The following is a 27421-nucleotide window of genomic DNA, read 5'->3' as shown; positions in this document are numbered from 1 at the left end:
TCATAGGGTTTGTGTTCCAGGCCCCTCACCAGCTTTGTCACCATTGTCTGGACACCTTCCAGCACCTCAACATCTCTCTTGAATTGAGGGGCCCAGAACTGGACACAGCACTCAAGGGGTGGCCTGACCAGTGCTGAGTACAGGGGCAGAATAACCTCCCTTGTCCTGCTGGCCACAATGCTCCTGATGCAGGCCAGGATGCCATTGGCTCTCTTGGCCACCTGGGCACACTGCTGGCTCATCTTTAGCTACTGTCTATCAGCACCCCCAGATCCCTTTCCTCCTGGCTGCTCTCAGCCACTCAGTCCCCAGCCTGTAGTGCTGCTTGGGGTTGTTGTGGCCAAAGTGCAGAACCCTGCACTTGGCCTTGTTAAATCTCATAAATAATAACTAAATAAAGGCACACACTTGGAAATAGTCTCCCACCTATCACTATAGGTTAGGGACTGACCTGCTGGACAGCAGTGAAGGGGAAAAGGACTTGGAGAGTCCCAGTAGATGGAAGGATAGCCATGAGCCAGCAGTGTGCTCTTGTGGCCAGGAAGGCCGATGCCATTCTGGGGTGGATTAGAAGGTGTGATAATTTGAAGCTAGCTAGAATGTTTTGGTGAGAAGAACTAGATCATAGGCTGTGAAAGGAAAACAGTGGTGATGTCTGCTCCCCTCAGAGTCTTGCTGAAGAAGAAAGGAAAACATTAGAGAACACTCTCGCCGTTTTGTCTCACTCTGCCTTGGGCTTCTGACTGAGCTGCAGCTCCCTAACCTCACCTTCCATTTGCACTAACCCACCTTTGCTTCATAACCTCTTGGCTGAACCTCTGTTCTTCCTTGGGACTGGGGGAAGGTTGAGAGGGGCAGGGGGAAGGTGCAGGGGTGGTTGAGAGCCCCTCCTGGGGACTCAGGTTTCTGGTAGGGCTGCTGTGTTTCTGTATTCCCTTTTACCTTGTATATCTCTGTCTATAACTGTATATACTGTAAATATCTGCTTGTATATTGTGCTAGCTGTAAATAAATAGCTTCATTTATATTCCCAGAGCTGGCTGAGTCTAGTCTGGGTAATTCCTAAAGTGTGGGGGGGCAGGGAACACCCAAACCATCACAGAAGGGCTGTGGTTAGTAGGTCAAGGGAGGTCCTCCTTCTGCACACTGCCCTGGGGAGGCCTCATCTGGAGTATTGTGTCCAGTTCTGGGCACCCCCAGTTCAAGAAGGACAGGGAGCTGCTTGACAGAGTCCAGCACAGAGACACAAAAATGATTAAGGAAGCTAAATGTCTTCCTTATGAGGGGAGCCTGATGGAGCTGGGGCTGTGCTGCTTGGAGAGGAGGAGGCTGAGAGGTGACCTCATTCATGTTTATAAATATGTGCAGGGTGAGTGCCAGGAGGCTCTGCTGGGTGATGCCCAGGGACAGGCCAAGGGACAATGGGTGGAAGCTGAGGTATAGGAGGTTCCATGTGAACCTGAGGAAGAATTTTCACTCTGTGAGGGTGACAGAGCACTGGAACAGGCTGCCCAGGGGGGTTGTGGAGTCTCCCTCTCTGGAGATACTCAAGAACCATCTGGATGTGTTCTACTGTGGTCTGCTCTGGGTGACCCTGCTCTGGCAGGGGGGGCTGGACCAGATGATCTTTTGGGGTCCCTTCCAGCCCCTGACATTCTATGATTCTATGATTGCTTATGTTTAACTGCCTTTGGACAATCATGTTGAAGAGTGCTAACAGAGGTAATTAAAGTGGCTCTTACTCACTGCTGGAATCTAAAAGTGAAAAAAAAAAGCCCCAAACAAATGAAAATAAATGATCCAAGTACCACAAGTGATACAAGAAGGCATCAAGTTTCCACTTAAAAAAACCCAACCCTTTATATACAGGCAAGTAAAAAAAATCATCTTAATTTGGTTGACAATTATGTGTGCTGTAATATTTTATATACCTGTGTATGATTACATGCACACACACAGAGGTTGAGCAAAACAGAGAAGCATTAGCTAAACTTCATGGTAGTCCCAAGTCAAAGGGTAGCCACATATTGCAGCTACAATACTGCTGGTGATGAAAGAAATGCCAGCCACAACAATTTGTCTACAGTGGTTTTTCTTCTCTTATATAATAAGACAAAAGAGAGTTAGCAATGTCTGATCTGTGAGTGTAGTTCTCTGCTCTGCCTCCTCTCTGCAGAGACAAAATCAAAACCATAGAATCAACCATGTTGGAAGGGATCTCCAAGATCATCCACTCCAGCCTATCAAATCAACTAGACCATGGCACTAAGTGCCTCTTCCAGTCTTGAACACCTCCAGGGATGGTGACTCCACCACCTCCCTAAGCAGCCCATTCCAATGGCAAATCACCCTCTCTGTAAAGAACTTCTTCCTAACATCCAGGCTTGCCATGTCTGGCAAGAAGATGGAGGTGAAATGGTAGACAGGTATGTCAGCTTCTGATGAATATCCTCCTTGGGTTTTTTGTCTCTCCTTTTTTTGCCAGCTAAAATCTATGAAGGAGACAACATCTGCCCTTTGAATCCCCCTTTCAGAGGCTGTAGTAGGGAAGATGAAAATAAGCATTGAAACATGAGGATGCAACAAGTTCTGACAGAATTTCATCCAAGACATTATTACAAAGAAAGAATGGAGTGCAACATATCCATAACTTCTACTCCAGTCAATTGCTGATTTGGTATTTTCATTTAAACTTAAGATTTTTAATGCTATACAAAGAGAACATATTGCTTGCCTTGGTTGTGCAGCTTCACTGGCGTGTGAAAAAGCTTGGTGGTCACAATGCAGGATAAACACAATGGGAGCCAAAAGTTCATGCATACCCTAAACATGAAAAGAAGCAAAAGTATAGTAAGATTTTCCAGTCATATAGCATCTCCTAATGCAGAGCATCAAGCAGCCAGCAGTATTAAATGCAGACTAAGTAAAAGCAGGAACATTTACATTCTTAAAAGAATGGTTTAATAATCAATGGCTTTTACCTTAAACTGATTAAATCCAAGTGTTTGTTCTTCCAGAATATAGGAAGGAAGTTATTCTTCATTTTTGTAACACAACAGACAACAAATTGGCAATGGTAGTCAACTCTGCACCTGGCAGTTTACTCCAAGATCTATGTTCATAAACATGGATTTTATTTATGACTACTGTAATCATCATACAAAGAACTGGTGGATGAGAAGCTCAGCATGAGCCAGCAGTGTGCACTTGCAGCCCAGAAAGCCAACCAGAGCCTGGGCTGCAGCAGCAGAAGTGTGGTCAGCAGGTGGAGGGAGGTGATTCTCCTCCTCTACTCTGCTCTGCTGAGACCCCATCTGGAGTACTGCATCCAGTTCTGGAGCCCCCATTACAAGAGGGATGTGGAGATGCTGGAGTGTGTCCAGTGAAGGGCCAGGAGGATGCTCAGAGGACTGGAGCAGCTCTGCTGTGAGCACAGACTGAAAGAGTTGGGGCTGTGCAGTCTGGAGCAGAGGAGGCTCCCAGGTGACCTTCTTGTGGCCTTCCACTATCTTAAGGGGGCCTACGGAAAAGCTGGGGAGGGACTTTTTAGGCTCTCAGGGAGTGACAGGACTGGGGGGAATGGAGGAAACCGGGAAGTGGGGAGAGTAAGTCTGGACGTGAGGAGGAAGTTGCTGAGCAGGAGAGTGGTGAGAGGCTGGAATGGGTTGCCCAGGGAGGTGGTTGAGGCCCCATGGCTGGAGGTGTTTAAGGCCAGGCTGGATGAGGCTGTGGGCAGCCTGCTCTAGGCTAGGGTGTCCCTGGGCATGGCAGGGGGGTTGGAACTGGCTGATCCTTGTGGTCCCTTCCAACCCTGACTGATTCTATGGTTCTATGAACTGCAACAGGGACAAATTACAAAATTTAGAAATACTTTTTTAAAAAAACTTGACAGTGTTCCAAGCCCAAGCTCAGCTGTAGCTCTTGGAGGCAACAAGGGCAGCTATTTGGGGAATCAGAAAATGAACCATGCATGTTTGAAATGGGCAGGAGAAATGCATGAGAGTTTTTTCTTTTCTCTTTTTAAAATCATTATGTCAATACTAAAAATCATAGAATCATAGAAGCATAGAATCAACCAGGTTGGAAGAGACCTCCAAGATCATCCAGGCCAACCTAGCACCCAGCCCCATCCAGTCAACCAGACCATGGCACTAAGTGCCTCAGCCAGGCTTTGCTTCAACACCTCCAGGGATAGTGACTCCACCACCTCCCTGGGCAGCCCATTCCAATGCCAGTCACTCTCTCTGACAACAACTTCCTCCTAACATCCAGCCTAGACCTCCCCTGGCACAACTTGAGACTGTGTCCCCTTGTTCTGTTGCTGCTTGCCTGGCAGAAGAGACCAACCCCACCTGGCTACAGCCTCCCTTCAGGTAGTTGTAGACAACAATGAGGTCTCCCCTGAGCCTCCTCTTCTCCAGGCTAAAGAACCCCAGCTCCCTCAGCCTAAAATGAACTCATTACAACACAACGCATAGAAGACTTGGCACTATTTCATTACAACCTACTACTTGTATGAGCAATCCAGATTAAGGTACTGAAAAAAATACAGAAACCAAAAAATGAGTGGACAGTTGAGGACCTGAGCCAGCTTTGGAATCATGTCTGAGCTACCCAAGTGAGCCATTTACCTGGAGCTCACCAGGAAGACAACTTGATTTATATTGATTCACCTGGGCTTGTCAATTTGTTATCAGGAGCAGAAGCAGGTGCAACCCAGTTGGCAAGCAGCAACTACAGACTGCATAATGAAACTCCTTCAGCAGGTAATTGGTCCCTTCCCCCAGATTACATCAGGGGAAAGGAGGATTGGGGGTATCACAGATGAGCAAGTTGGTTACACCAGAGTAGTTAGGTTCTCAGTGGTGGACTAAGGTGGCAGGTAGCAACTAGGCAAGCTACAGGCTGGAGTGGGAGTCAGTCATATAGAAGAGGCAGGGGGAGACTTTTGGGGATGTAAGGGTGTGGGAAGAAGAGTTGAGACCTGTTTGGCTGCCCGTGGTCACAGTGATCTCTCCAAGAGGAGGGAACTTGGAATGTAGCCACTTGATTTCACAAGCTGCTGTAAATTTTCCCATCAAGAAAAGACTGGATGAGGCACTTAGTGCCATGGTCTAGTTGATTGGATAGGGCTGGGTGCTAGGTTGGACTGGATGATCTTGGAGGTCTCTTCCAACCTGGTTGATTCTATGATTCTATCACAACAATACAGGTTAGATTACAAACTGAAGACTTAAGATTTCTGAAAGCCTTATGGTCATACCAAGAGGGAAAGGAATGGGAGAAAGAGGGAGATAGGTGTATAAGTAGGAAAATCTATGTAAATGAAGTGTAGATAACCTGAGTTGTACTTTCACATATACTCACAGCCCCCAGTTAATTAACAGCTCCACGTCTAATCTTTTATTCGCCCTGATATGCTAACATGAAATAAGAGAAGTGGAAATGCCAGAACTTGGATAATAGAACTACCTCCTAAGCTGTAAACATATAAGCTTGAAGAAAAAGAAAGAGGACATAAAATAAGAATTAGTTCTAAAAGATAAAAGCACATCAGACATTCTTCCAACATAATATCAACTTTATAATAGAAGTAGAATCATAATGTGGCTGCCCACATACAACACAAGCAAAACAAACAGATGATGAAATATCAGGATTTCAAAAAGATACCTCTGATCTTTCAGTTACAAGACTACTTCAAATGTTTAGAGATTTTTAGCTTGGCAAGAGAAGCCACCAGTGTAATATGCATACACACATTCTTTCAATGCTGCAGTTTACTGCAACTCTTTAGTGTTAATAAATAAGTTGACAGAACTCAGATAATTTTATGACACTTCCCAGCTACAACAAAATATTGATTTCATAATATGGTCTCTGCTTCAGAAATAAACTCAGCAATACAGCATTTTTCCAATGAAAAATGAATCACAGAATCTACCAGGTTGGAAGAGACCTCCAAGATCAGTCAGGCCAACCTAGCACCCAGCCCTGCCCAATCAACCAGACCATGGCACTAAGTGCCTCAGCCAGGCTTTGCTTCAACACCTCCAGGGATGGCGACTCCACCACCTCCCTGGGCAGCCCATTCCAATGCCAATCACTCTCTCTGGGAAGAACTTCCTCCCAACATCCAGCCTAGACTTCCCCCAATCAATGCATTTCACAGTCATATTGACTTATCCAATGGCAACCAAATGCACAACAGTCAGCCCAGTGATTCAGCTTCATTGTCATGATTTCTTCCCAGCAGATCTAGGAGGAGAATTCTGGCACTGGTCTTAGGGAAGAATGCTAAGGACAATTTTTACATATTATTAAGTACAATATCCTATTCTCTTTAGATTTTACATTTACAGCTGCTATTTAAATTTTCAGTGAGACCAGAGAGACTTCTGTCTTTAGAATCTGTAATAACAGCTTCATAACATTCTACTCCACGTGGCTAAGGACAAGAACATCTATTTTTTTCCCCCCCTCAAATGAAAAGTTACTTCATGCTGGTCAAAACCCCACAAACTCTACTACAAAGACAACTTTCATGCATACATGCATATTAAACAAACATTACTGATTGCTTCTTGTGAGACTCTATGCTGATGCTATGTAGTAGTTTCAATAAAGTGCAAGCTTCAGATACACTTTGTTTACATTATAAGCATGCCAATTTTCACAGAACTCTAACTTCTTCCAAGTATTTTGAAAGAGAAACATTGAGCCCTGTACAGATGCCAGCAGACAGAAGCCTAAGTTTTCATTTACTGGCCAAATGTTAGCACCAAGCGTTAGTAGTAATAGCAAACGCAGCACTTGGATGTGGTCATACAAGTGAAACAGAGGAACCCTGATACAGGACAACAGGAGCAGTGCTATGATGGAGACTGAAGATGAAGACAAACTTCTTAATTTGGGCTTTTTTGGTTTTTTTTTATTCTTTTCCAGGTAAGAGCAGTTTTGGAGGTTATCTGTTATTGATTAACTAATAGCAACCTTCATTATCATAGCATCATAGGATGTTAGGGGTTGGAAGGGACTCAAAGAGATCAATTGAGTCCAACCCCCCTGCCAGAGCAGGACAATCCTATCCAACACAGATCACAGAGGAGCACATCCAGACAGGCCTTGAAAGGCTCCAGAGAAGGAGACTCCACAACCTCTCTGGGCAGCCTGTGCCAGTGCTCTGGGACCCTCACAGTAAAGAAGTTCCCCCTTGTGTTGAGGCAGAACCTCTTTTGCTGCAACTTACACCCATTGCTCCTTGTCCTGTCCCAAGGAGCAGTGAGCAGAGCCTGTCCCCCCTCTCCTGGCAGCCTTCAGATACTTATAAACATTTATCAAATCCCCTCTAAGTCTTTTCTCCAGACTAAGCAGCCCCAGGTCCCTCAGCCTCTCCTCATAAGCCATGCTCTCCTGTCCCCTAATCATCCTCATAGCTCTCCGCTGGACCCTCTCCAGCAGATCCCTGTCCCTCTTCAACTGAGGAGCCCAAAACCAAACACAGTATTCAAGATGAGGTCTCGTCAGGACAGAGTAGAGGAGGAGGAGACCCTCCCTTGATCTGCTGGACACACTCTTCCTAATACACCCCAGGATCCCATTGACCTTCTTGGCCACAAGGGCACATTGCTGTGCCATGGGGAACTTGTTAGCCACCAGGACCCCCAGGTCCCTCTCCACAGAGCTGCTCTCCAGCAGATCACCTCCCAGCCTGTGCTGGTGGAGTTTGTTATTCCTCCCCAGATGCAGGACTCTGCACTTGTCCTTGCTGAACCTCATCTGGTTCCTCTGTGCCCAGCTCTCAGTCTCTCCAGGTCTCTCTGGATGGCCACACAGCCTGCAGCTGTCTCAGCCAAGCCTCCCAGCTTGGTGTCGTCAGCAAACTTGCTGAGCAGACACTCTGTGCCCTCATCAATGTCACTGGTGAAGATGTTGAACAGGACTGGCCCCAGCACTGATCCCTGGGGGACACCACTGGTCACAGCTCTCCAGCTGGACCTGGCACCACTGATCAGCACCCTCTGAACTCTATCTTGCAACCAGTTCCTAACCCACCTCACTGTCTGCTCTTCCATCCCACACTTCCTCAGCTTGCTCACTTAAACATCATGGCAGATAGTGTCAAAGGCCTTGCTAAGGTCAAGGTAGACTACACCCACTGGTTTCCCATTCAGTTATGGCATCATAAACTTTCAAGAAAATCATTACTTTCAAGAAAATATGTTAGGCTTTGATGCAGTGGCCATTATTATGGGAAGGAAGGCTTGAGCCAATGGTAAACCCAAAATGAATAAAAACAGTAGGACAGGAACACTGAATGAAACAGGTATTTGTTAAGAGGGAAAACCTCATATCCTGTCACCACCACAAACTATATACTTGCTATTGGCTAATTCAGGGATTGACACTGATTGACATGAAAGAAAAGTTACCTGCAAAGAGGGGGACACAGGATAAAGGATGTAGGATTGTTACCAGTAAGGTAACAGGAGCATTACTTTAAAGCAAACACACAAAACTATGCTTTAAAAATGAGGCAAGACAAGGGAAAAACTCCCAGGGAGGTGGTGGAGTCACCATTCCTGGAGGTGTTGAAGCAAAGCCTGGATGAGGCACTTAGTGCCATGGTCTAGTTGACAGGATAGGGCTGGGTGCTAGGTTGGACTGGATGATCTTGGAGGTCTCTTCCAACCTGGCTGATTCTATGATTCTAATCAAAGTGTCACATGCCCACAACAAGAGGAGAGCCACAGTAATTTGCTGTTTCCTGGACTTGGCACAGCACCACAAGACTTGGTTCACATACTGAACCACACTTTAGAGAGATTACATCAACAGAAAAGGATGATCCAAATGTCTTTAATTTTCTGCACTTCACCTCTCCCCTGTGTCCTGTGGCAACCCCTTCCTGAAATCACTGCACTATTAATGCACACCACTTGAAAAGAGGTGAAGATGTTTTCTTTGTCAACAGCCTGTAGGCTCACAAAATTGAACCTGTTCTTTTATCTGCCTATGTTCATTTAGCCCACCAAGCAGTCTTTATTAAAGCTGAGACATCAGGCAGTCAAAGTTCATTAATACCATTTATATAATCTCTGCAGTTTCAATTAACTCAGCAAGACATTCTACTACATGATAACAGTCTCATTAATTCAATAAAATCCCATAACTATTAACAATATGGTCTATGTTAAACAGGGTGTCACCTAGTAGAAAATAATAGCTTTAACAGCTTCTGATGAAACTCAGGGCTTTCTTCCTTAAAAAAAAATAGATCTGCCTCAATATTCCATCCTTATGTAGGAAGGTATCATTGCTTGATAAGGAATCATGATGATTTTAAATATCAGCAGAGGGTAATTAGCTGCTTTAAAGTCATATCAAAGAGGGAAATAATACATCTTGTTCAATAAATGTTGGACTAAATTAGCTGGAATGTGCTCTTCAATTTTCCTATCATCAGCACTCTGGCCTATATTCACTAGAAAGGGGAGGCTGAATACTGCTCAAGTGTTTTCATTATCAGTTCCCTTCAAAACACAGCTCACAAAAGCCTTTTTCTTCTTGTCCTTATGCAAGGCTATTCCTTACTCACTCTCAAACATGAGAAATAAGCAGAGGATAGAATCATAGAATCAAGCAGGTTGGAAGAGACCTCCAAGCTCATCCAGTCCAACCTAGCACCCAGCCCTAGCCAGTCAACTAGACCATGGCACTAAGTGCTTCAGCCAGGCTTTGCTTCAACACCTCCAGGGACAGCAACTCCACAGCGGAGGCCTATGAGGATGATTAGGGGACTGGAGGGCTGCCTTATGAGAAGAGGCTGAGGGACCTGGGACTGTTTAGTCTGGAGAAGAGAAGACTGAGAGGGAATTTAATTAATGTTTATAAACATCTGAGGGCTGGCAAGGATGGAGGCGGGGGACAGGCTCTGCTCACTTGTCCCCTAGGACAGATCAAGGAGCAATGGGTGTAAGCTGCAGCACAGGAGGAACTCAACACAAGGAGGATCTTCTTTACTGTAAGGGTCACAGAGCACTGGCACAGGCTCCCCAGAGAGGTTGTGGAGTCTCCTTCTCTGGAGCCTTTCAAGGCCTGTCTGGATGTGTTCCTCTCTGATCTGTGCTAGACTGTGTGGTCCTGCTCTGGCAGAGGGGTTGGACTCGCTGATCTCCTGGGGTCCCTTCCAACCCCTAATACCTGTGATCTGTATCTCTTCCCTTCTCTTATATCTCTGTAACCTTCCTTAAATACCATTTAGTTATTGTTAAAATTTCCTTTTAACTTCCAAATCACTTTAAGGCTGTTCTTTGCTTGTTTGACCCCTGTTACTCTTCTGCCTAAAATTTTCCATATGGGGAGAAGGAGACAGGGGGAAGCATCCTAAATTCTGTTCCACTGGGCATGTGGGCTCCAGGAAAGCTTAAACAGCAACATCTTCTTACAATCCACCTGACAAGCAGCTATTTGATTACTTCAGCATTACAACACAACTCTGGATACAACATAACTGCATTACTGTCAAACCATATAGAAAATGTTGAGTCAATGAATGCCACCTGTACAGTATTTTCCTTACCTGTTTGTAAAGCAGCTGCTCATTTTCTCTGGCGTAGCAGAATAGAACATCTGTAAGAATTTTCCTCACATTCTCTTGCTGGAAATACTGCATTTCAGGAAAGCTGAAAATCATAGAGTCATAGAATCAACCAGGTTGGAAGAGACCTCCAAAATCATCCAGTCCAAGCCACCACCCAGCCCCATCCAGTCAACTAGACCATGGCACTAAGTGCCTCAGCCAGGCTTTGCTTCAACACCTCCAGGGATGGTGACTCCACCACCTCCCTGGGCAGCCCATTCCAATGCCAATCACTCTCTCTGACAACAACTTCCTCCTAACATCCAGCCTAGACCTCCCCTGGCACAGCTTGAGACTGTGTCTCCTTGTTCTGTTGCTGCTTGCCTGGCAGAAGAGACCAACCCCACCTGGCTACAGCCTGCCTTCAGGTAGTTGTAGACAGCAATGAGGTCACCTCTGATCCTCAGTGAAAGTAAACAATGCAGCACACAGAATCTCAGTTGCTGGTCTTTTAGAAACACTTCTAGGCAAGACAGCACCTCCTTTGTTTGCCTTTTGACAGCTCTGTGAATTGTGGGTGCTGCTAATACAAGCATAATTCTAAAGACCTGTGTTGTTTTGTAACTAACATTCAGAACCATGTTAATATACACCAGTCTGCTACACAGATACAATGATATCAGCACTGATATTTAAACAAGAATCCCTTTTTGCACTATGAAAACTAAAGATCTGCAAGAATGATGTGCAGTGGCAGATCAGTTTAACTGGCAGCTTCTTACAGCCAGCCAATCCACTGAAAATTAATGACTTGGAGATTCTAATCCAAATAAAATGATGTACTGTATGAGTATGTTCTCAACCACCTAAAGGATCAAGCTCCTTTCCTTCCTCATGTCTCAAAATCAAGTTGCACTGAAGCAGAATGAAAGGAGACAGAAGAAGAGGAAATGACTGGAGTAAATTCCTACCCTCTTCCTCTGGTACACAGACCTACTATCAAACCTAGCATAGAATCAACCAGGTTGGAAGAGACCTCCAACATCATCCAGTCCAACCTATCACCCAGCCCTGTCCAGTCAACCAGACCATGGCACTAAGTGCCTCATCCAGGCTTTTTTTGAACACCCCCAGGGATGGTGACTCCACCACCTCCCTGGGCAGCCCATTCCAATGCCAATCACTCTCTCTGGCAAGAACTTCCTCCCAAAATTCAGAAGACTCTTTGCTCCCAGGTGGCACAGCATCCCAATAGTAACTTAAGCCCAAGGCTATGCTCTGCTGATTGCCAGTCCTTCAGTGAATCTAAAATGTGCAAGGAACACTTTGAGAAGGCATATGATCAGAAACACCAAGCAGACACTTGATGTCTCAAATAAATAGTTGGTTAATGCCAAAACTTTTGTAAGCAGTTAACTATCAATGAATTTGATTCAAGTACTGGAAAAATAAGCATTGAAGATCAAATCTCCATAGATACTTGGAATGAGATGCTCCCGTTTAGGAGTTAGGCTGTGACTGCAGCTGAATCATCTGCTGTGCTAGTTTGACCCTAGCTGGGATATTTTGGTGAGAAGAGTTAGAATACAGGCTGTGAAAAGGAAAGGTGATGGCTACTGCACTCATAGGCTTGCTGAGATGGATAAGAGCAAGAACACAAACATAGATAAGGGAGTCTCTCTCTGGGCTTTTTGGGCTGCACCTCTCTCTAACCTGCCTGTCTAATCCATCTGCTTCCTAACCCCCATGGCTGACCCTCCAAACTCACCTCTGAATGTAAGGCAAAGTCTGGGGTAAGGTAGAAGGGTGGAAAGTGGAAGGGTGGTTGGGAGCCCCTCCTGGAGACTTTGGTTTCTGGGAGGGCTGTTGTGTTTCTGTATTACTTTTTAACTTGTATATTTCTGTCTCTAGCTGTAGATATTGTAAATATCTGCTGGTATATTGAGCTAAGCTGTAAACATAAAGCTTCATTCAATCTCCAGATTGGCTGAGTTCAGTCTGTGTGATTTTCTTAAGTGTGGGGGGCAGGGAAAACCCAAACCATCACATCTGCCCTTCAGTTTCACAAATGGTGCTTCGTCCTTTTCTTTGGAATGGAATTTGGCCAAAGCAAGAGGACAAGAGTTACAATATGTTAAGGAAGTTGGGAAATTGTCCAGTGTTAAACTGGAATGAAATAAAAGAAAGAAGAGTATGTCAGAAGCACCTACATAAGGGTTCAGTATTTCATTAACATTTGAAAAAAATGTTCACATTTTAATAACAAGATTATTAAAATGCCTTATAATTGATGTAAACCTCAGCTTCCTAAGCTCTGATAGGGTAGTAGAGCCCTGCAGAGGGACCTGACAGGCTGAATGGGTGAGCAGAGGCCAATGGGATAAGACTGAACAAGGCCAAGTGCAGGGTTCTGCACTTTGGCCGCTACAACCCCAAGCAGTGCTACAGGCTGGGGACAGAGTGGCTGAGAGCAGCCAGGAAGAAAAGGAACTGGGGGTGCTGGTAGAGAGTAGCTGAACATGAGCCAGCAGTGTGCCCAGGTGGCCAAGAGAGCCAATGGCATCCTGGCCTGCATCAGGAACAGTGTGGCCAGCAGGATAAGGGAGGTTATTCTGCCCCTGTGCTCAGCACTGGTCAGGAAAGACTTTGGGTACTGTGTCCAGTTCTGGGCTCCTCAATTCAAGAGAGATGTTGAGGTGCTGGAAGGTGTCCAGAGAAGGGCGACAAAGCTGGTGAGGGGCCTGGAGCACAGCCCTGTGAGGAGAGGCTGAGGGAGCTGGGGGTGTGCAGCCTGCAGAAGAGGAGGCTCAGGGCAGAGCTCATTGCTGTCTCCAACTACCTGAAGGGAGGCTGTAGCCAGGTGGGGTTGGTCTCTTCTGCCAGGCAAGCAGCAACAGAAGAAGGGGACACAGTCTCAAGTTGTGCCAGGGTAGGTCTAGGCTGGATGTTAGGAGGAAGTTGTTGGCAGAGAGAGTGATTGGCATTGGAATGGGCTGCCCAGGGAGGTGGTGGAGTCACCATTCCTGGAGGTGTTAAATAAAAGCCTGAATGAGGCACTTAGTGCCATGGTCTGGTTGACTGGCTAGAGCTGAGTGTTAGGTTGGACTGGATGATCTTGGAGGCCTCTTTCATCCTGTTGATTCTATGATATATCTTACTGGTTATGTTCTGATGCAACATAATTAGGCATTTCACTGACTTTTGTAGCTGTCTCAAATAAACTTTACAGGGTGCTTTGAAATCCTTGGATGAAGGACCTGAGTGAAGAGTGAAGGCAGAAAAGACACTCTGGTCTGAATGCAGCAATGCTGAAGTCTTGAGAAAGGCATTGTGATGAGGGGTGTAACATTTTCTTGGCACCTGGTGGGGGTATTGGTAGACCAACATTTGGGAACTTGTATGCACTTGTACTAATCATATTACTGTAAAGGAAGGACACAGCTGAGCCCAAAAGTGCTGCATTACAGCAGATGGCAATCACATAATTTAGAGGTTTGAGGAGATTATTTCTGAAGGACTGTTATTCAAGCCTGCCCTATCAAGTTTAGAAAGGGAAGACTAACAAAGAAAACTCAAAAACACACAGAGGTATCTGTGAGGATGTGGTAATACCAGAGATTGTGACTGAAAGGATAATAATCAACTCAGAAATAAGCTGGGTGAAGTATTAATTATAGTAAAGGTAAATAGAAAAGATCATGAGGGAACTATCAGCTCAGGAAGGATTTTTATGGAGAGTGTCATTCTATGATTAAAGCCCTTGTTTTATAAATACAGTGCCCTCAAATCAGGCAAGGTAAGAATCCTTCTTAGGAAAACCTGAATGTTACAGCTAATTACATCTCTGAGACAGACTGCATAAGGACATGGGAATTTTCTACCCTGTTTCACCACAACTAAGACAGTCAAACGATGGCACATTCAGTCCCCTCTTTTCTCAAAGTCAAAACAAGTGGGAGTTAGTTTTCACTTTATAAACCACTCCTTTAGCCAATTTAGGGGCCCCTACACCAGAGGAAGTCAGACTTCAGCACAGAAGAAGCTTAAGCTGGCAGTCAAAGAAAAGGATGCACAAATACTTGATGATCTTTCTGGCGGCCACCATGTGTTCTTTCATGAACAGGTTGTGATGGTTTGGGTGTTCCCTGCCCCCCCACACTTTGGAAATCACCCAGACTAGACTCAGCCAGCTCTGGAAATTGAATGAAGCTTATTATCATAGAATCATAGAATCAACCAGGTTGGAAGAGACCTCCAAGATCATCCAGGCCAGCCTAGCACCCAGCCCTATCAAATCAACCAGACCATGGCACTGAGTGCCTCAGCCAGGCTTTTCTTTAAGACCCTCAGGGACGGTGCCTCCACCACCTCCCTGGGCAGCCCATTCCAATGCCAATCACTCTCTCTGCCAACAACTTCCTCCTAACATCCAGCCTAGACCTACCCTGGCACAACTTGAGACTGTGTCCCCTTGTTCTATTGCTGGTTGCCTGGGAGAAGAGGCCACCCCCCACCTGGCTACAATGCCCCTTCAGGTAGTTATAGACAGTAATAAAATCATCCCTGAGCCTCCTCTTCTCCAGGCTAAACACCCCCAGCTCCCTCAGCCTCTCCTCATAGGATTTGTGCTCCAGGCCCCTCACCAGCTTTGTTGCCCTTCTCTGGACATGTTCCAGCACCTCAACATCTTTCTTGAATTGAGGGGCCCAGAACTGGACACAGCACTCAAGGTGTGGCCTGACCAGTGCTGAGCACAGGGGCAGAATAACCTCCCTTGTCCTGCTGGCCACACTGCTCCTGATGCAGGCCAGGATGCCATTGGCTCTCTTGGCCACCTGGGCACACTGCTGGCTCATCTTCAGCTTACTGTCTATCAGTACCCCCAGGTCCCTTTCCTCCTGACTGCTCTCCAGCCACTCAGCCCCCAATTATTTACAGCTTAGCACAATATACATGCAGATAGTTACAATATCTACAGTTATACACAGAAAGATACAAAGTCAAAGGTAATACAGAAACACAGCAGCCCTCCCACAAACCTGAGTCCCCAGGAGGGGCTCCCAACCACCCCTTCACCTTCCCCCTACCCCTCTCAACCTTACCCCAGTCCCAAGGAAGAATGGAAGTTTGGCCAGGGGGTTAGGAAGCAAAGTGGATTAGCCAGAGAAAGGGAGGGTGAGGTTAGAGAGATGCAGCTCAGAGCTTCCCAGCAGGAGAAGTGCCTCATCTATGTTTTGATTCTTGCTCTTATACATCTCAGCAAGCCTATGAGTGAAGTAGACATCACCACTGTTTTCCTTTCCCAGCCTGCAATCTAGTCCTTCTCACCAAAACATTCTAGCCTGCTTCAAACTAGCACACAGATTCCACCCTTGCCATTATCCAAACCCTGGAATTCAGCTGGGATGGGGAAAACAACTACATCAGAAAAAAAGGAGGTTCCTCTTGCAACTGCAAAGGTTTGTAAAGAATAACAACAACAACAACAACTCTTTTCTCATTGCTCCTTTTCTCTCCTGAAAAGCACTAAATTTGGATTATTAAGGCAGTTCTTCCAGCAGTCCCTTCTCTTACACAGAAACTAGGTTTCGTCTCCTGTGTTCATACTCAGTGGATTGCTATTCTCATCTCTTCTATTTGCTTAGGAAGGATGTAGCTGCCTAATTGCTCCTCCACTACATTCTTTATGGGTGGGGTAGTTTGGGGTCTTTTTGAAATAGTTTTTGTTATTTGGGATATGGAGAATTGGAAACAGCAGCACCTATCACTACTCCTCTTCACAGAGCTTCCATTGTCCCAGACTGATTGTTACAGTATCACAGTATCACCAAGGTTGGAAGAGACCTCATAGATCATCAGGTCCAACCCTTTACCACAGAGCTCAAGGCCAGACCATGGCACCAAGTGCCACGTCCAGTCCTGCCTTGAACAGCTACAGGGACGGCGACTCCACCACCTCCCCGGGCAGCCCATTCCAGTGTCCAATGACTCTCTCAGGGAAGAACTTTCTCCTCACCTCCAGCCTAAATTTCCCCTGGCACAGCTTGAGGCTGTGTCCTCTCGTTCTGGTGCTGGCCACCTGAGAGAAGAGAGCAACCTCCTCCTGGCCACAACCACCCCTCAGGTAGTTGTAGACAGCAATGAGGTCTCCCCTGAGCCTCCTCTTCTCCAGGCTGTTACTCCTGTGCTAGTTTGAGCCTAGCTGGGATGTTTTGGTGAGAAGAATTAGATGATAGGCTGTCAAAAGGAAACAGTGGTGATGGCTACTGCACTCATAGGCTTGCTGAGCACAAACAAATAACAGAGTTGTTTGCTCTCTATATCTGGGACTGTACTTCTCTCTAACCTAACCTGCTGTCTGTGTGGCTAATCCATCTGCTTCCTAATCCCCCCAGTCAACCCTCCAAACTCACTTTTGAATGTAAGGCAAAGTCTGGGGTAAGGTAGGGGGGTGGAAAGGAGGAGGAAGGGTGGTTGGGAGCCCCTCCTGGGGACTCAGGTTTCTGGGAGGGCTGCTGTGTTTCTGTATTACCTTTTACCTTGTATATTTCTGTCTATGGCTGTATATACTGCAAATATCTGCTTGTATATTGTGCTGAGCTGTAAATATAAAGCCTCTTACAATATCCATCAGCTGAGTCTGGGTGACTTTTCACAAGTGTGGGGGGGTAGGTAACACACAAACCATCACAACTCTTGAAGCAAAATCAAGGCAGAACAATACAAAAAAAAAACCCCAGTACTAGAAATGAAAAGAAATACACTTTATTAGTTACTGGAAATGCCCCCAGAACATTTTCTTTTCTTAAAATACTGGAGAGAAAAAGAAGGTGATCAAATCTTGTCATTTACAATCCCAGATGTACCAGGTGGATGAGAAGCTCAACAGGAGCCAGCAGTGTGCACTTACAGCCCAGAAAGACAACCAGAGCCTGGGCTGCATGAAGAGAAGTGTGGCCAGCAGGTCGAGGGAGATGATTCTCCCTCTCTGCTCTGCTGAGACCCCACCTGGAGTACTGCATCCAGTTCTGGAGCCCCCATTACAAGAATTGTGTGGAGATGCTGGAGTGGGTCCAGAGAAGGGCCACAAGGATGCTCGGAGGGCTGCAGCAGCTCTGCTATGAGCACAGACTGAAAGAGTTGGGGCTGTGCAGTACCTGAAGGGGGCCTACAAAAAAGCTGGGGAAGGACTTTTTAGGCTGTCAGAGAGTGCCAGGACTGGGGGGAATGGAGCAAAGCTGGAGGTGGGGAGATTTAGCCTGGATGTGAGGAGGAAGTTGTTGAGCATGGGAGTGGTGAGAGGCTGGAATGGGTTGCCCAGGGAGGTGGTTGAGGCCCCATAGCTGGAGGTGTTTAAGGCCAGGCTGGATGAGGCTGTGGCCAGCCTGATCTAGGGCAGAGTGTCCCTGGGCATGGCAGAGGGGTTGGAACTGGCTGATCCTTGTGGTCCCTTCCAACCCTGACTGATTCTCTGATTGTATGCAACACCAGCAAGTAGACAGCATTTTGCTATGACTGGTAGCTAGATACCATTGCATCTGCCAATCTGCTGAGTTCCCATTTCTGCAGAATACTTTATAAAATCCTTCTTTTTTACATGGCTTTTTAATCACCACAAAATAAATTAGCATTGTTCATTGGTACATCTTTTGAATGACAGTAATTAATCACTGCAGACGTAAGGCTGGTATGAATTATTACGGGCAGTTCTTACACATCTTCGTTCCTTCAGAGAATGCAGTCCTAACTTGATTTGTACTTCTATCTGCATAGAAAATGAGGTTTTTACTTACATTATAGTAAACCTCCCTTACCTTCCTTCCTACTTGAGACAGAAAGAGCTAGGGTTTGGTTCTGGAGCAAAAGCATGTGCGTCTAGATAGCTGGAGGAAAACCCATTCTGCATCCCTTGACTGTGTTAAGCCAGGCATTAATTAGAAATGTTGATCATGAGTTAAGACTAACTGACCAAAATTCTTCTCTACTTCCTTTGTAAACAGAGAAAAAAAATATATTTAGACATTATGGCCTAGATTACCCTCACCTGGCTTTAAGTAACTACAGTTTAGGTAGGTACATGTGAGATAGAAACCTTAGAATCATAGAATGAACCGGGTTGGAAGAGACCTCCAAGATCATCCAGTCCAACCTAGCACCCAGCCCCATCCAATCAACCAGACCATGGCACAAGTGCCTTATCCAGGCTTTTTTCAACACCTCCAGGGATGGTGACTCCACCTCCCCAGGCACTCCATTCCAATGCCAATCACTTAGAACTTCCTTCTAATATCAAGCCTCCAGCACAACTTGAGACTGTGTAAATAAATAAATAATGTAATAGAAATAAATTATAGTTTAGACATGTATATATTTTAATCTTAGAGCACACTGAACTGTTTCCTTTAACGAACAAAAATCAGCACCAGTTGTGAGAACGCATCTGAAAGAATACTCAGATTTAATTACACATCTCATGGCGAAATGCATTCAGGAATGGTTCTAGGGATGGACATACAAAAGTAACCTTAAACTGGATAGCAGTGATTTCCTCTGCATGACTGTCAGTGAAAACTTGTGAGCTTGGGATCTGTAAATCATAGACTCATAGAATCAACCAGGTTGGAAGAGATCTCCAAGATCAGCCAGGCCAACCTAGCACCCAGCCCTAGCCAGTCAACTAAACCATGTCACTAAGTGCCTCATCCAGGCTTTGCTTCAACATCTCCAGTGACAGTGACTCCACCACCTCCCTGGGCAGCCCATTCCAATGCCAATCACTCTCTCTGGGAAGAACTTCCTCCTAATCTCCAGCCTATACTTCCCTGGCACAGCTTGAGACTGTGTCCCCTTGTTCTGTTGCTGGTTGCCTGGCAGCAGAGACTTTATAAATTACTGACTGAATAAGTGTTAAGAATTAAAGAAAGTCAACTCTTGTCCATTTTATTATGTTATAAAATAGTTAAGGCAGTTAAAAGACATTTTAGTTTCTCTTACCTCCTCTTTGTTCATATGGAAAGCTCTACTTTAAATTTCACCTATATCTTAATTTAAGGGAGCTTTTGTTCAATGGTACTAATAAATCTCTAGGGTTTAACATCAATATTCTCACTTTTCACTTCAAGAAATCTGTATTTTTACACATTTAATGTATGTCTCTACACTATTACTTTCAACAATCATGAGATTTACACTGACTGAAGAAGACACAATATAATGTACACCATATAAAACCACAGAATATATATATAGAATCATAGAATCAAGCAGGTTGGAAGAGACCTCCAAGATCATCCACTCCAACCTAGCACCCAGCCCTAACCAATCAACCAGACCATGGCACTAAGTGCCCCATCCAGGCTTTGCTTGAAGACCCCCAGGGACAGTGCCTCCACCACCTCCCTGGGCAGCCCATTCCAATGCCAATCACTCTCTGTGAAGAACTTCTTCCTAACATCCAGCCTATACCTACCCTGGCACAACTTGAGACTGTGTCCTCTTGTTCTATTGCTGGTTGCCTGGCAGAAGAGGCCACCCCCCACCTGGCTACAATGCCCCTTCAGGTAGTTGTAGACAGTAATAAGATCACCCCTGAGCCTCCTCTTCTCCAGGCTAAACAGGCCCAGCTCCCTCAGCCTCTCCTCATAGGATTTGTGCTCCAGGCCCCTCACCAGCTTTGTTGCCCTTCTCTGGACATGTTCCAGCACCTCAACATCTCTCTTGAATTGAGGAGCCCAGAACTGGACACAGTACTCAAGGTGTGGTCTGACCAGTGCTGAGTACAGGGGCAGAATAACCTCCCTTGTGCTAGTGGCCACACTGTTCCTGATGCAGGCCAGGATGCCATTGGCTCTCTTGGCCACCTGGGCACACTGCTGGCTCATCTTCAGCTTACTATCTATCAGTATCCCCAGGTCCCTTTCCTCCTGGCTGCTCTCAGCCACTCAGTCCCCAGCCTATAGCACTGCTTGGGGTTGTTGTGGCCAAAGTGCAGAACCCTGCACTTGGCCTTGTTAAATTTCATCCCATTGGCCATATGAATGCCTTTAAGGATCTACATACGTTCTTGTCACATCTTGTTCAATCATTGCTCGAAGTTCTTTATCTTGGAAAAACTTATTCCAAAGACTCTGGAAAAAAAAAAAAAAAGGGAAAAAGATTAGTGTGAAACAGAGACTTCTGCCAAAGCTTAAGGGTTATATACAACATCAGCAAAGTACTGTACAAATACACACTAATTAGTCCTCAGCATTTACATAGCTTGGCCCAAGCATTTACATAGCTTGGTATGAATCAGTGTTTTATGGGTAAAAAAGAAAGTTGGTGTGATGGTTTGGGTGTTCTCTGTCTCCCCACACTTAAGAAAATCATCCAGACTAGACTCAGCTGAGATGGAAGTTAGGGAATGAAGGTTTCTATTTACAGCTTAGCACAAGATACAAGCGGATATTTACAACCCATACAGCTACAGACACAAATATACACGTTGAAAAGTAATACAGAAACACAGCAGCCCTCCCTGAAACCTGAGTCCCCAGGAAGGGCTCCAAATCACCCTTCCACTTCCTTTCCACCCCTCTACCTTATCCCAGAATTTGTCTTACGTTCAAGGTGAGTTTGGAGAATTGGCCAGGGGGGTTAGGAAGCAGACAGATTAGTTAGACAGCAGGTCAGGGAGAGAAGGGAGGCAGTCAGAGACAGAGAAAACAACTCTGAGTTATCTGTGTTTGTGTTCTTGTTCTTATCCATCTCAGCAAGCCTATGAGTGCAGTAGCCATCACCACTGTTTCATTTTCACAGCCTGTCATCTAATTCTTCTCACCAAAACATTCTGGCTAGGCTCAAACTAGCACAGCAAACATATCTGAGAAAGTTAGTTTAGATCAGAGATGAAAACATTGATCTTTCTGGATCCAAATGACTTTCTCCATCTGTTCACTGGATGGCTGCAAGTCCTTGAGTTACTGGTAAGGAGTCTATGAAGGCTATTAAGAAAAACAGAGCAAATTCAAACTCACCAGAACCAACAGCTCAACTAAAAAAATATCAAGCAGTTCACCTATAGAAAAACTTACTGTTAATCCACCTGGGGGAGTGGTCTTGACCCTGACCCCATGTCCTCCTGACTCCTCTCTGGGGGTGGGTCTAGCCCTTTCTCCAGGTGTGGTGGTTAGCCCACTCCCACTTCTTGTCCAGACCTCTATAAAACCAGAGAAACTGCCTGTTTCTTTTTCTTGCCCTGCCTCCCTGCTTGCCAGCATCACCATCCTCTTTCCTGCTACTCTTTGTTTTACCACCTGGCCATAATCCATGAGGTGGACAAAGCTACTGCCATCAAACCTGTTTGTATATACATCTTATGTATCTTGTTTTTCCCTTCCCTACACCTTTTGTGACTTCCTTACCTCAAATACCTTTTATTTATTGTTAAAACTTTACTCTTTTAACTTCCAAATCAAAGTGAGACTTTATTTGGGTGTGTTTTACCTTTTCCTCTCCACATCTAATCCCCTTTCTTTGAAAAAAAGGGGGAAGAGGGAAAGGCATCCTATAAATTGTTATTGGTTCTATTAACTGTATTTGAGTCTGAGGGAAATTTAAACTAGAAGCTAGACAGCTTGGAGGCTGGATGAGGCACTTAGTGCCATGGTTTAGTTAATTAGAAGGGTGAGGTGATAGGTTAGACTCAATGATCTTAGAGGTCTTTTCCAATGTGATTTTTATGAATGTATGGACTCTAATTAGAAGCTGCTATAATTTCCATACCAAAAATTTGTTGAGAATTAAGCTAGTTTGTCTTAACAGAGACAAAACTGGGTAAGGAATGTATGATGATCAAATACCTATGACAAAAATGACACAGAATCATAGAATCAACCAGGTTGGAAGAGACCTCCAAGATCATCCAGTCCAACCTAGCACCCAGCCCTATCCAATCAACTAGACCATGGCACTAAGTGCCTCAGCCAGGCTTTGCTTCAACACCTCCAACACCAGCAACTCCACCACCTCCCTGGGCAGCCCATTCTAATGCCAATCACTCTCTGTGCCAACAACTTCCTCCTAACATCCAGCCTAAACCTACCCTGGCACAACTTGAGGCTGTGTCCTCTTGTTCTGTTGCTGGTTGTCTGGCAGAAGAGCCCAACCCCACCTGGCTACAGCCTCCCTTCAGGCAGTTGTAGTCAGCAATGAGGTCACCCCTGAGCCTCCTCTTCTGCAGGCTCAGCATGCATATATACACATACATAAATGACATCAACAGCTCCTAGTTCTCTGGTAAATCTGAAAATATTTGTGCAATGATATGGATAATAACAAGAACACAAATACAGATAAGGGAGTCTCTGTCTGAGCTCTGGGGCTGCATGAACTTCTCTCTAAGCTAACCTGCCATCTGTGTGACTAATCCTCCTGCTTCCTAATCCCCCTGCCGACCCTCCAAACTACCTTGAGCGTAAGGCAAGACCTAGGGTAATGTAGAGAGGGGTGGGAGGAAGGTGGAAGGGTGGTTGGGAGCTCCTCTTGGGGACTCAGGTTTCTGGGAGGGCTGTTGTGTATTACTTTTTAACTTGTATATAGCTGTAGATATTATAAATATCTGCTTGTCTATTGTGCTAAGCTGTAAATACAAAGCTTCATTCAATCTCCAGAGCCCCTGAGTCTAGTCTGGGTGATTTTCTAAAGCATAGGGGGGCAGGGAACACCCAGACCATCACAGGTATTGCAAAGTATATTCTTTACTGTAAAGGGATAGCAGCTTGGCCATACTGATCACAAAACAAGGAACAAAATCTACAGCAGCCTTTTCGTGCAGGTTAGTTTTCATACAGCAGCAGCATCAGTGAATCACACAAAGAGCAGCTACAATAGTTCCACAAGTTCTTGCTCCCCTGTAAACAATTCATTGCCACAGTGGTTTATGCTCCACAGGAAAAAAAAAAAAAGAGAAAACAAATAATGTTATCTAGAGGAAGGCAAAATAACAACAACAAAAAATGTTAATTAGCTTCTATATTTGTGTTACTGTGAAACAACCTGCATGTGTGTATGCCTATGTATGTGTTACTGCAAAAAAAACAACCCAGACTTTAAAAGTATCACAGTATCACAGTATCACCAAGGTTAGAAGAGACCTCACAGATCATCAAGTCCAACCCTTTACCACAGAGCTCAAGGCTAGACCATGGCACCAAGTGCCACGTCCAGTCCTGCCTTGAACAGCTCCAGGGATGGCGACTCCACCACCTCCCCGGGCAGCCCATTCCAGTGTCCAATGACTCTCTCAGGGAAGAACTTTCTCCTCACCTCCAGCCTAAATCTCCCCTGGTGCAGCCTGAGGCTGTGTCCTCTTGTTCTGGTGCTGGCCACCTGAGAGAAGAGAGCAACCTCCTCCTGGCCACAACCACCCCTCAGGTAGTTGTAGACAGCAATGAGGTCATCCCTGAGCCTCCTCTTCTCCAGGCTAACCAATCCCAGCTCCCTCAGCCTCTCCTCGTAGGGCTGTGCTCAAGGCCTCTCCCCAGCCTCGTTGCCCTTCTCTGGATATGCTCAAGCATCTCAATGTCCCTCCTAAACTGGGGGGCCCAGAACTGAACACAGCACTCAAGGTGTGGTCTAACCAGTGCAGAGTACAGGGGCAGAATGACCTCCCTGCTCCTGCTGGCCACACCATTCCTGATGCAGGCCAGGATGCCACTGGCTCTCTTGGCCACCTGGGCACACTGCTGGCTCATGTTCAGGCAGGTATCAATCAGCACCCCCAGATCCCTCTCTGTCTGTCTGCTCTCCAGCCACTCCGACCCCAGCCTGTATCTCTGCATGGGGTTGCTGTGGCCAAAGTGCAGCACCCTGCACTTGGAGCTATTGAATGCCATCCTCTTGGACTCTGCCCATCTGTCCAGGCGGTCAAGGTCCTGCTGCAGAGCCCTTCTGCCCTCCAACCCAGCCACATCTGCCCCCAGCTTGGTGTCATCTGCAAACTTGCTGATGACTGACTCCATGCCCACATCCAGATCATCTATGAAGATGTTAAAGAGGATGGGGCCCAGCACTGACCCCTGAGGGAAACCACTGGTGACAGCTGCCAGCTGGATGTGGCACCATTCACCACCACTCTCTGGGTCCGGCCCTCCAGCCTTCACGATGTCTTACCTAAAACTAGCACCTTTCTAACTCACAGCTATTTCCATGCAGTTAAAAGACCTTTTGAAAGTCCCCTGCCCCTGCTCTCGCCCTGGGAGCCAACCAGAGCCTGGGCTGCAGCAGAAGGGTGGCCAGCAGGGCAAGGAGGGTGATTCTCCCCCTCTACTCCACTCTGGTGAGACCCCACCTGGATTACTGCATCCAGTTCTGGAGCCTCCATTACAAGGGGGATGTGGATGTACTGGAGCATGTCCAAAGAAGGGCCATGAGGATGCTGAGAGGGCTGCAGCAGCTCTTCTGTGAGCACAGACTGAAAGAGTTGGGGCTGTGCAGTCTGCAGAAGAAGAGGCTCCCAGTTGACCTTCTTGTGGCCTTCCAGGATCTGAAGGGGGCTTACAAAAAAAGCTGGGGAGGGACTTTTTAGGCTGTCAGGGAGTGACAGGACTGGGGGGAATGGAGCAAAGATGGAGGTGGGAAGATTTAGCCTGGATGTGAGGAGGAAGTTATTGAGCATGAGAGTGGTGAGAGGCTGGAATGGGTTGCTCAGGGAGGTGGTTGAGGCCCCATCCCTGGAGGTGTTTCAGGCCAGGCTGGCTGAGGCTGTGGGCAGCCTGCTCTAGGGTAGGGTGTCCCTGGGCATGGCAGTGGGGTTGGAACTGGCTGATCCTTGTGGTCCCTTCCAACCCTGACTGATTCTGTGATTCTCTGAACTATAAAGCAAAAGAATTAAAAATCTTGGAAGAAAGGCCTGTCTTGCAGCCTGGCTCTTCACACATTAACTGAGCACATAAACAACTCAGACATACAACACTGCTGGTTTTGCTGAAGAAAAACTCTCAAGGCTGAATAGTCTTTCAGAGGAGGTTTCTTCAGTACTTGCTGATAACAGCATTCCCCTCATACTGGCTGTTTAAAACACTCCTGCAAATGCAGTGATTTTTCTTGTATCTCAGTTCTAGTTTAAATTTCCAAGAGATTCAAACATAGTTAATAGGACCAATAACAATTAATGGATGCTTTTCCCTCTCCCCTCCTTTTTCAAAGAAAAGGAATTAGATGTAGAGAGGAAAAAGTAAAACACACCCAAATGAAGTCTCACTTTGATTTGGAAGTTAGAAGAGAAAACTTTAACAATAAATAAAAGGTGTTTGAGGTAAGGGAGTTGCAAAGAGGTATAGGGAAGAGAAAAAACAAACTATAAAATACATATCTATACATATATGTGTGTGTGTGTGTGTCAGATTGATGGCAATGGGTTTGTGGAAGGATGGCCACGTGGTAAAACACGACAGCAGCAGTAACAGGAAGGTGGTGCTGGCATGCAGGAGAGAATGAAACATGAAGTTCCTCTGCTTTTATAGGGGGCTAGACAGAGAGTGGGAGTGGGTGAGGAGAAAGTTCTTCCCTGAGAGAGTCATTGGACACTGGAATGGGCTGCCCGGGGAGGTGGTGGAGTCACCGTCCCTGGAGCTGTTCAAGGCAGGATTGGACGTGGCACTTGGTGCCATGGTCTAGCCTTGAGCTCTGTGGTAAAGGGTTGGACTTGATGATCTATGAGGTCTCTTCCAACCTTGGTGATGCTGTGATACATCTGTGGTCAAATTCAAGATCCACCCCCAGGAGGGTTAACCCTTTACACCTTATAAAACAAAAATGCACAGCAATGGGGAAGAAAAAAGCACATCAGTTAAAGAAAGGACAGGCTGTGAAACTGGACTTTTAGTCCAGCAGCAATGTTTTGTTCATCACAGCTTTCTCTGAGATAAGCCCTGGAAACATCCAAAGATAAGCCTGGAACTGAGCATTTCTGACTGTTCAGCAGAGCCTGTGAACCAATTAACACAAGTCAGTTTGGAAATTTAGGAGCGAGATTTGAGCACCTGTCATTTTGCCTTCTTCAGCAAGAACTCCCTTGTGTTGCTGTGATGATGATGATGATGATGATAATTTTAGTGGCACATATGTAGATAAAATCAAGGGTCAACTTACCCCCTCATCCTGAGACAGTGGGTTGTTGATGATCAAATCTTGCTGTCCAGCTTTCCGAGGGTTTGTAATGTGCTGGGTAAAACCAGAAGAAAACATCAAATCCTCTTTTGCTATGATGTAAGGATAACTATAGTAAGACTTTACAGTGGCTTTCCATTCCTACATGGGGCCTACAGAGAGATGAGGCAGGATAGGACAAAGAGCAATGGGTGTAAGTTGCAGTAAAAGAGGTTTCTGCCTCAAGACAAGGGGGAATTTCCTCACTGTAAGGGTCACAGAGCACTGGAAGAGGCTCCCCAGAGAGGCTGTGGAGTCTCCTTCTCTGGAGACTTCCAAGGCCTGTCTGGATGTGTTCCTCTGTGATCTGTGTTAGATAGCATTGTCCTGCTCTGGCAGGGGGGTTGGACTCTGTGATCTCCTTGGGTCCCTTCCAACCCCTAAGATCCCGTGATCCTGTGATTTCTTATCAGGGAGTGTCATGGTAGGAGGAAGAGCAACAGTTTTAAATTGAAAAAGGGTAGATTTACATTAGATGTAATGAAGAAATTGGATGGAACAAAGATGGAACAGGTTGCCTGGAGAAGCTCTGGATGCTTCCTCCCTGGAAGGCATTGCAGGATGGGGCTTTGGGCAACCTGATTTAGTGGAAGGTATTTCTGTCCATGGCAGGGGGCAGAACACTTAAGATCCATTCCAATCCAAACTGTT

General features: G+C 45.9%; 1 protein-coding gene across 2 annotated transcripts in view; it reads right to left on the bottom strand.

Moving 5' to 3' along the window:
* TBC1D5 (TBC1 domain family member 5) overlaps positions 1-27421 on the bottom strand; it is a 407277-nt gene that overhangs the window by 155980 nt on the left and 223876 nt on the right. For both annotated transcript variants that reach the window (XM_064166927.1, XM_064166928.1), the window contains exons 8-11: positions 26714-26785; positions 20642-20709; positions 10583-10685; positions 2735-2823 (exon numbers count right to left, since the gene is read on the bottom strand). In XM_064166927.1, the coding sequence (XP_064022997.1) occupies positions 2735-2823; positions 10583-10685; positions 20642-20709; positions 26714-26785 (332 nt within the window). The remainder of the gene's footprint in view (positions 1-2734; positions 2824-10582; positions 10686-20641; positions 20710-26713; positions 26786-27421) is intronic.

This window comes from Pogoniulus pusillus, chromosome 28 (assembly GCF_015220805.1).
Source record: "Pogoniulus pusillus isolate bPogPus1 chromosome 28, bPogPus1.pri, whole genome shotgun sequence".
NCBI classification, from domain to species: Eukaryota; Metazoa; Chordata; class Aves; order Piciformes; family Lybiidae; genus Pogoniulus; species Pogoniulus pusillus.
The sequence above is the reverse complement of the archived record's forward strand: the minus strand, read 5'-3'. Positions and strand labels throughout refer to the sequence as shown.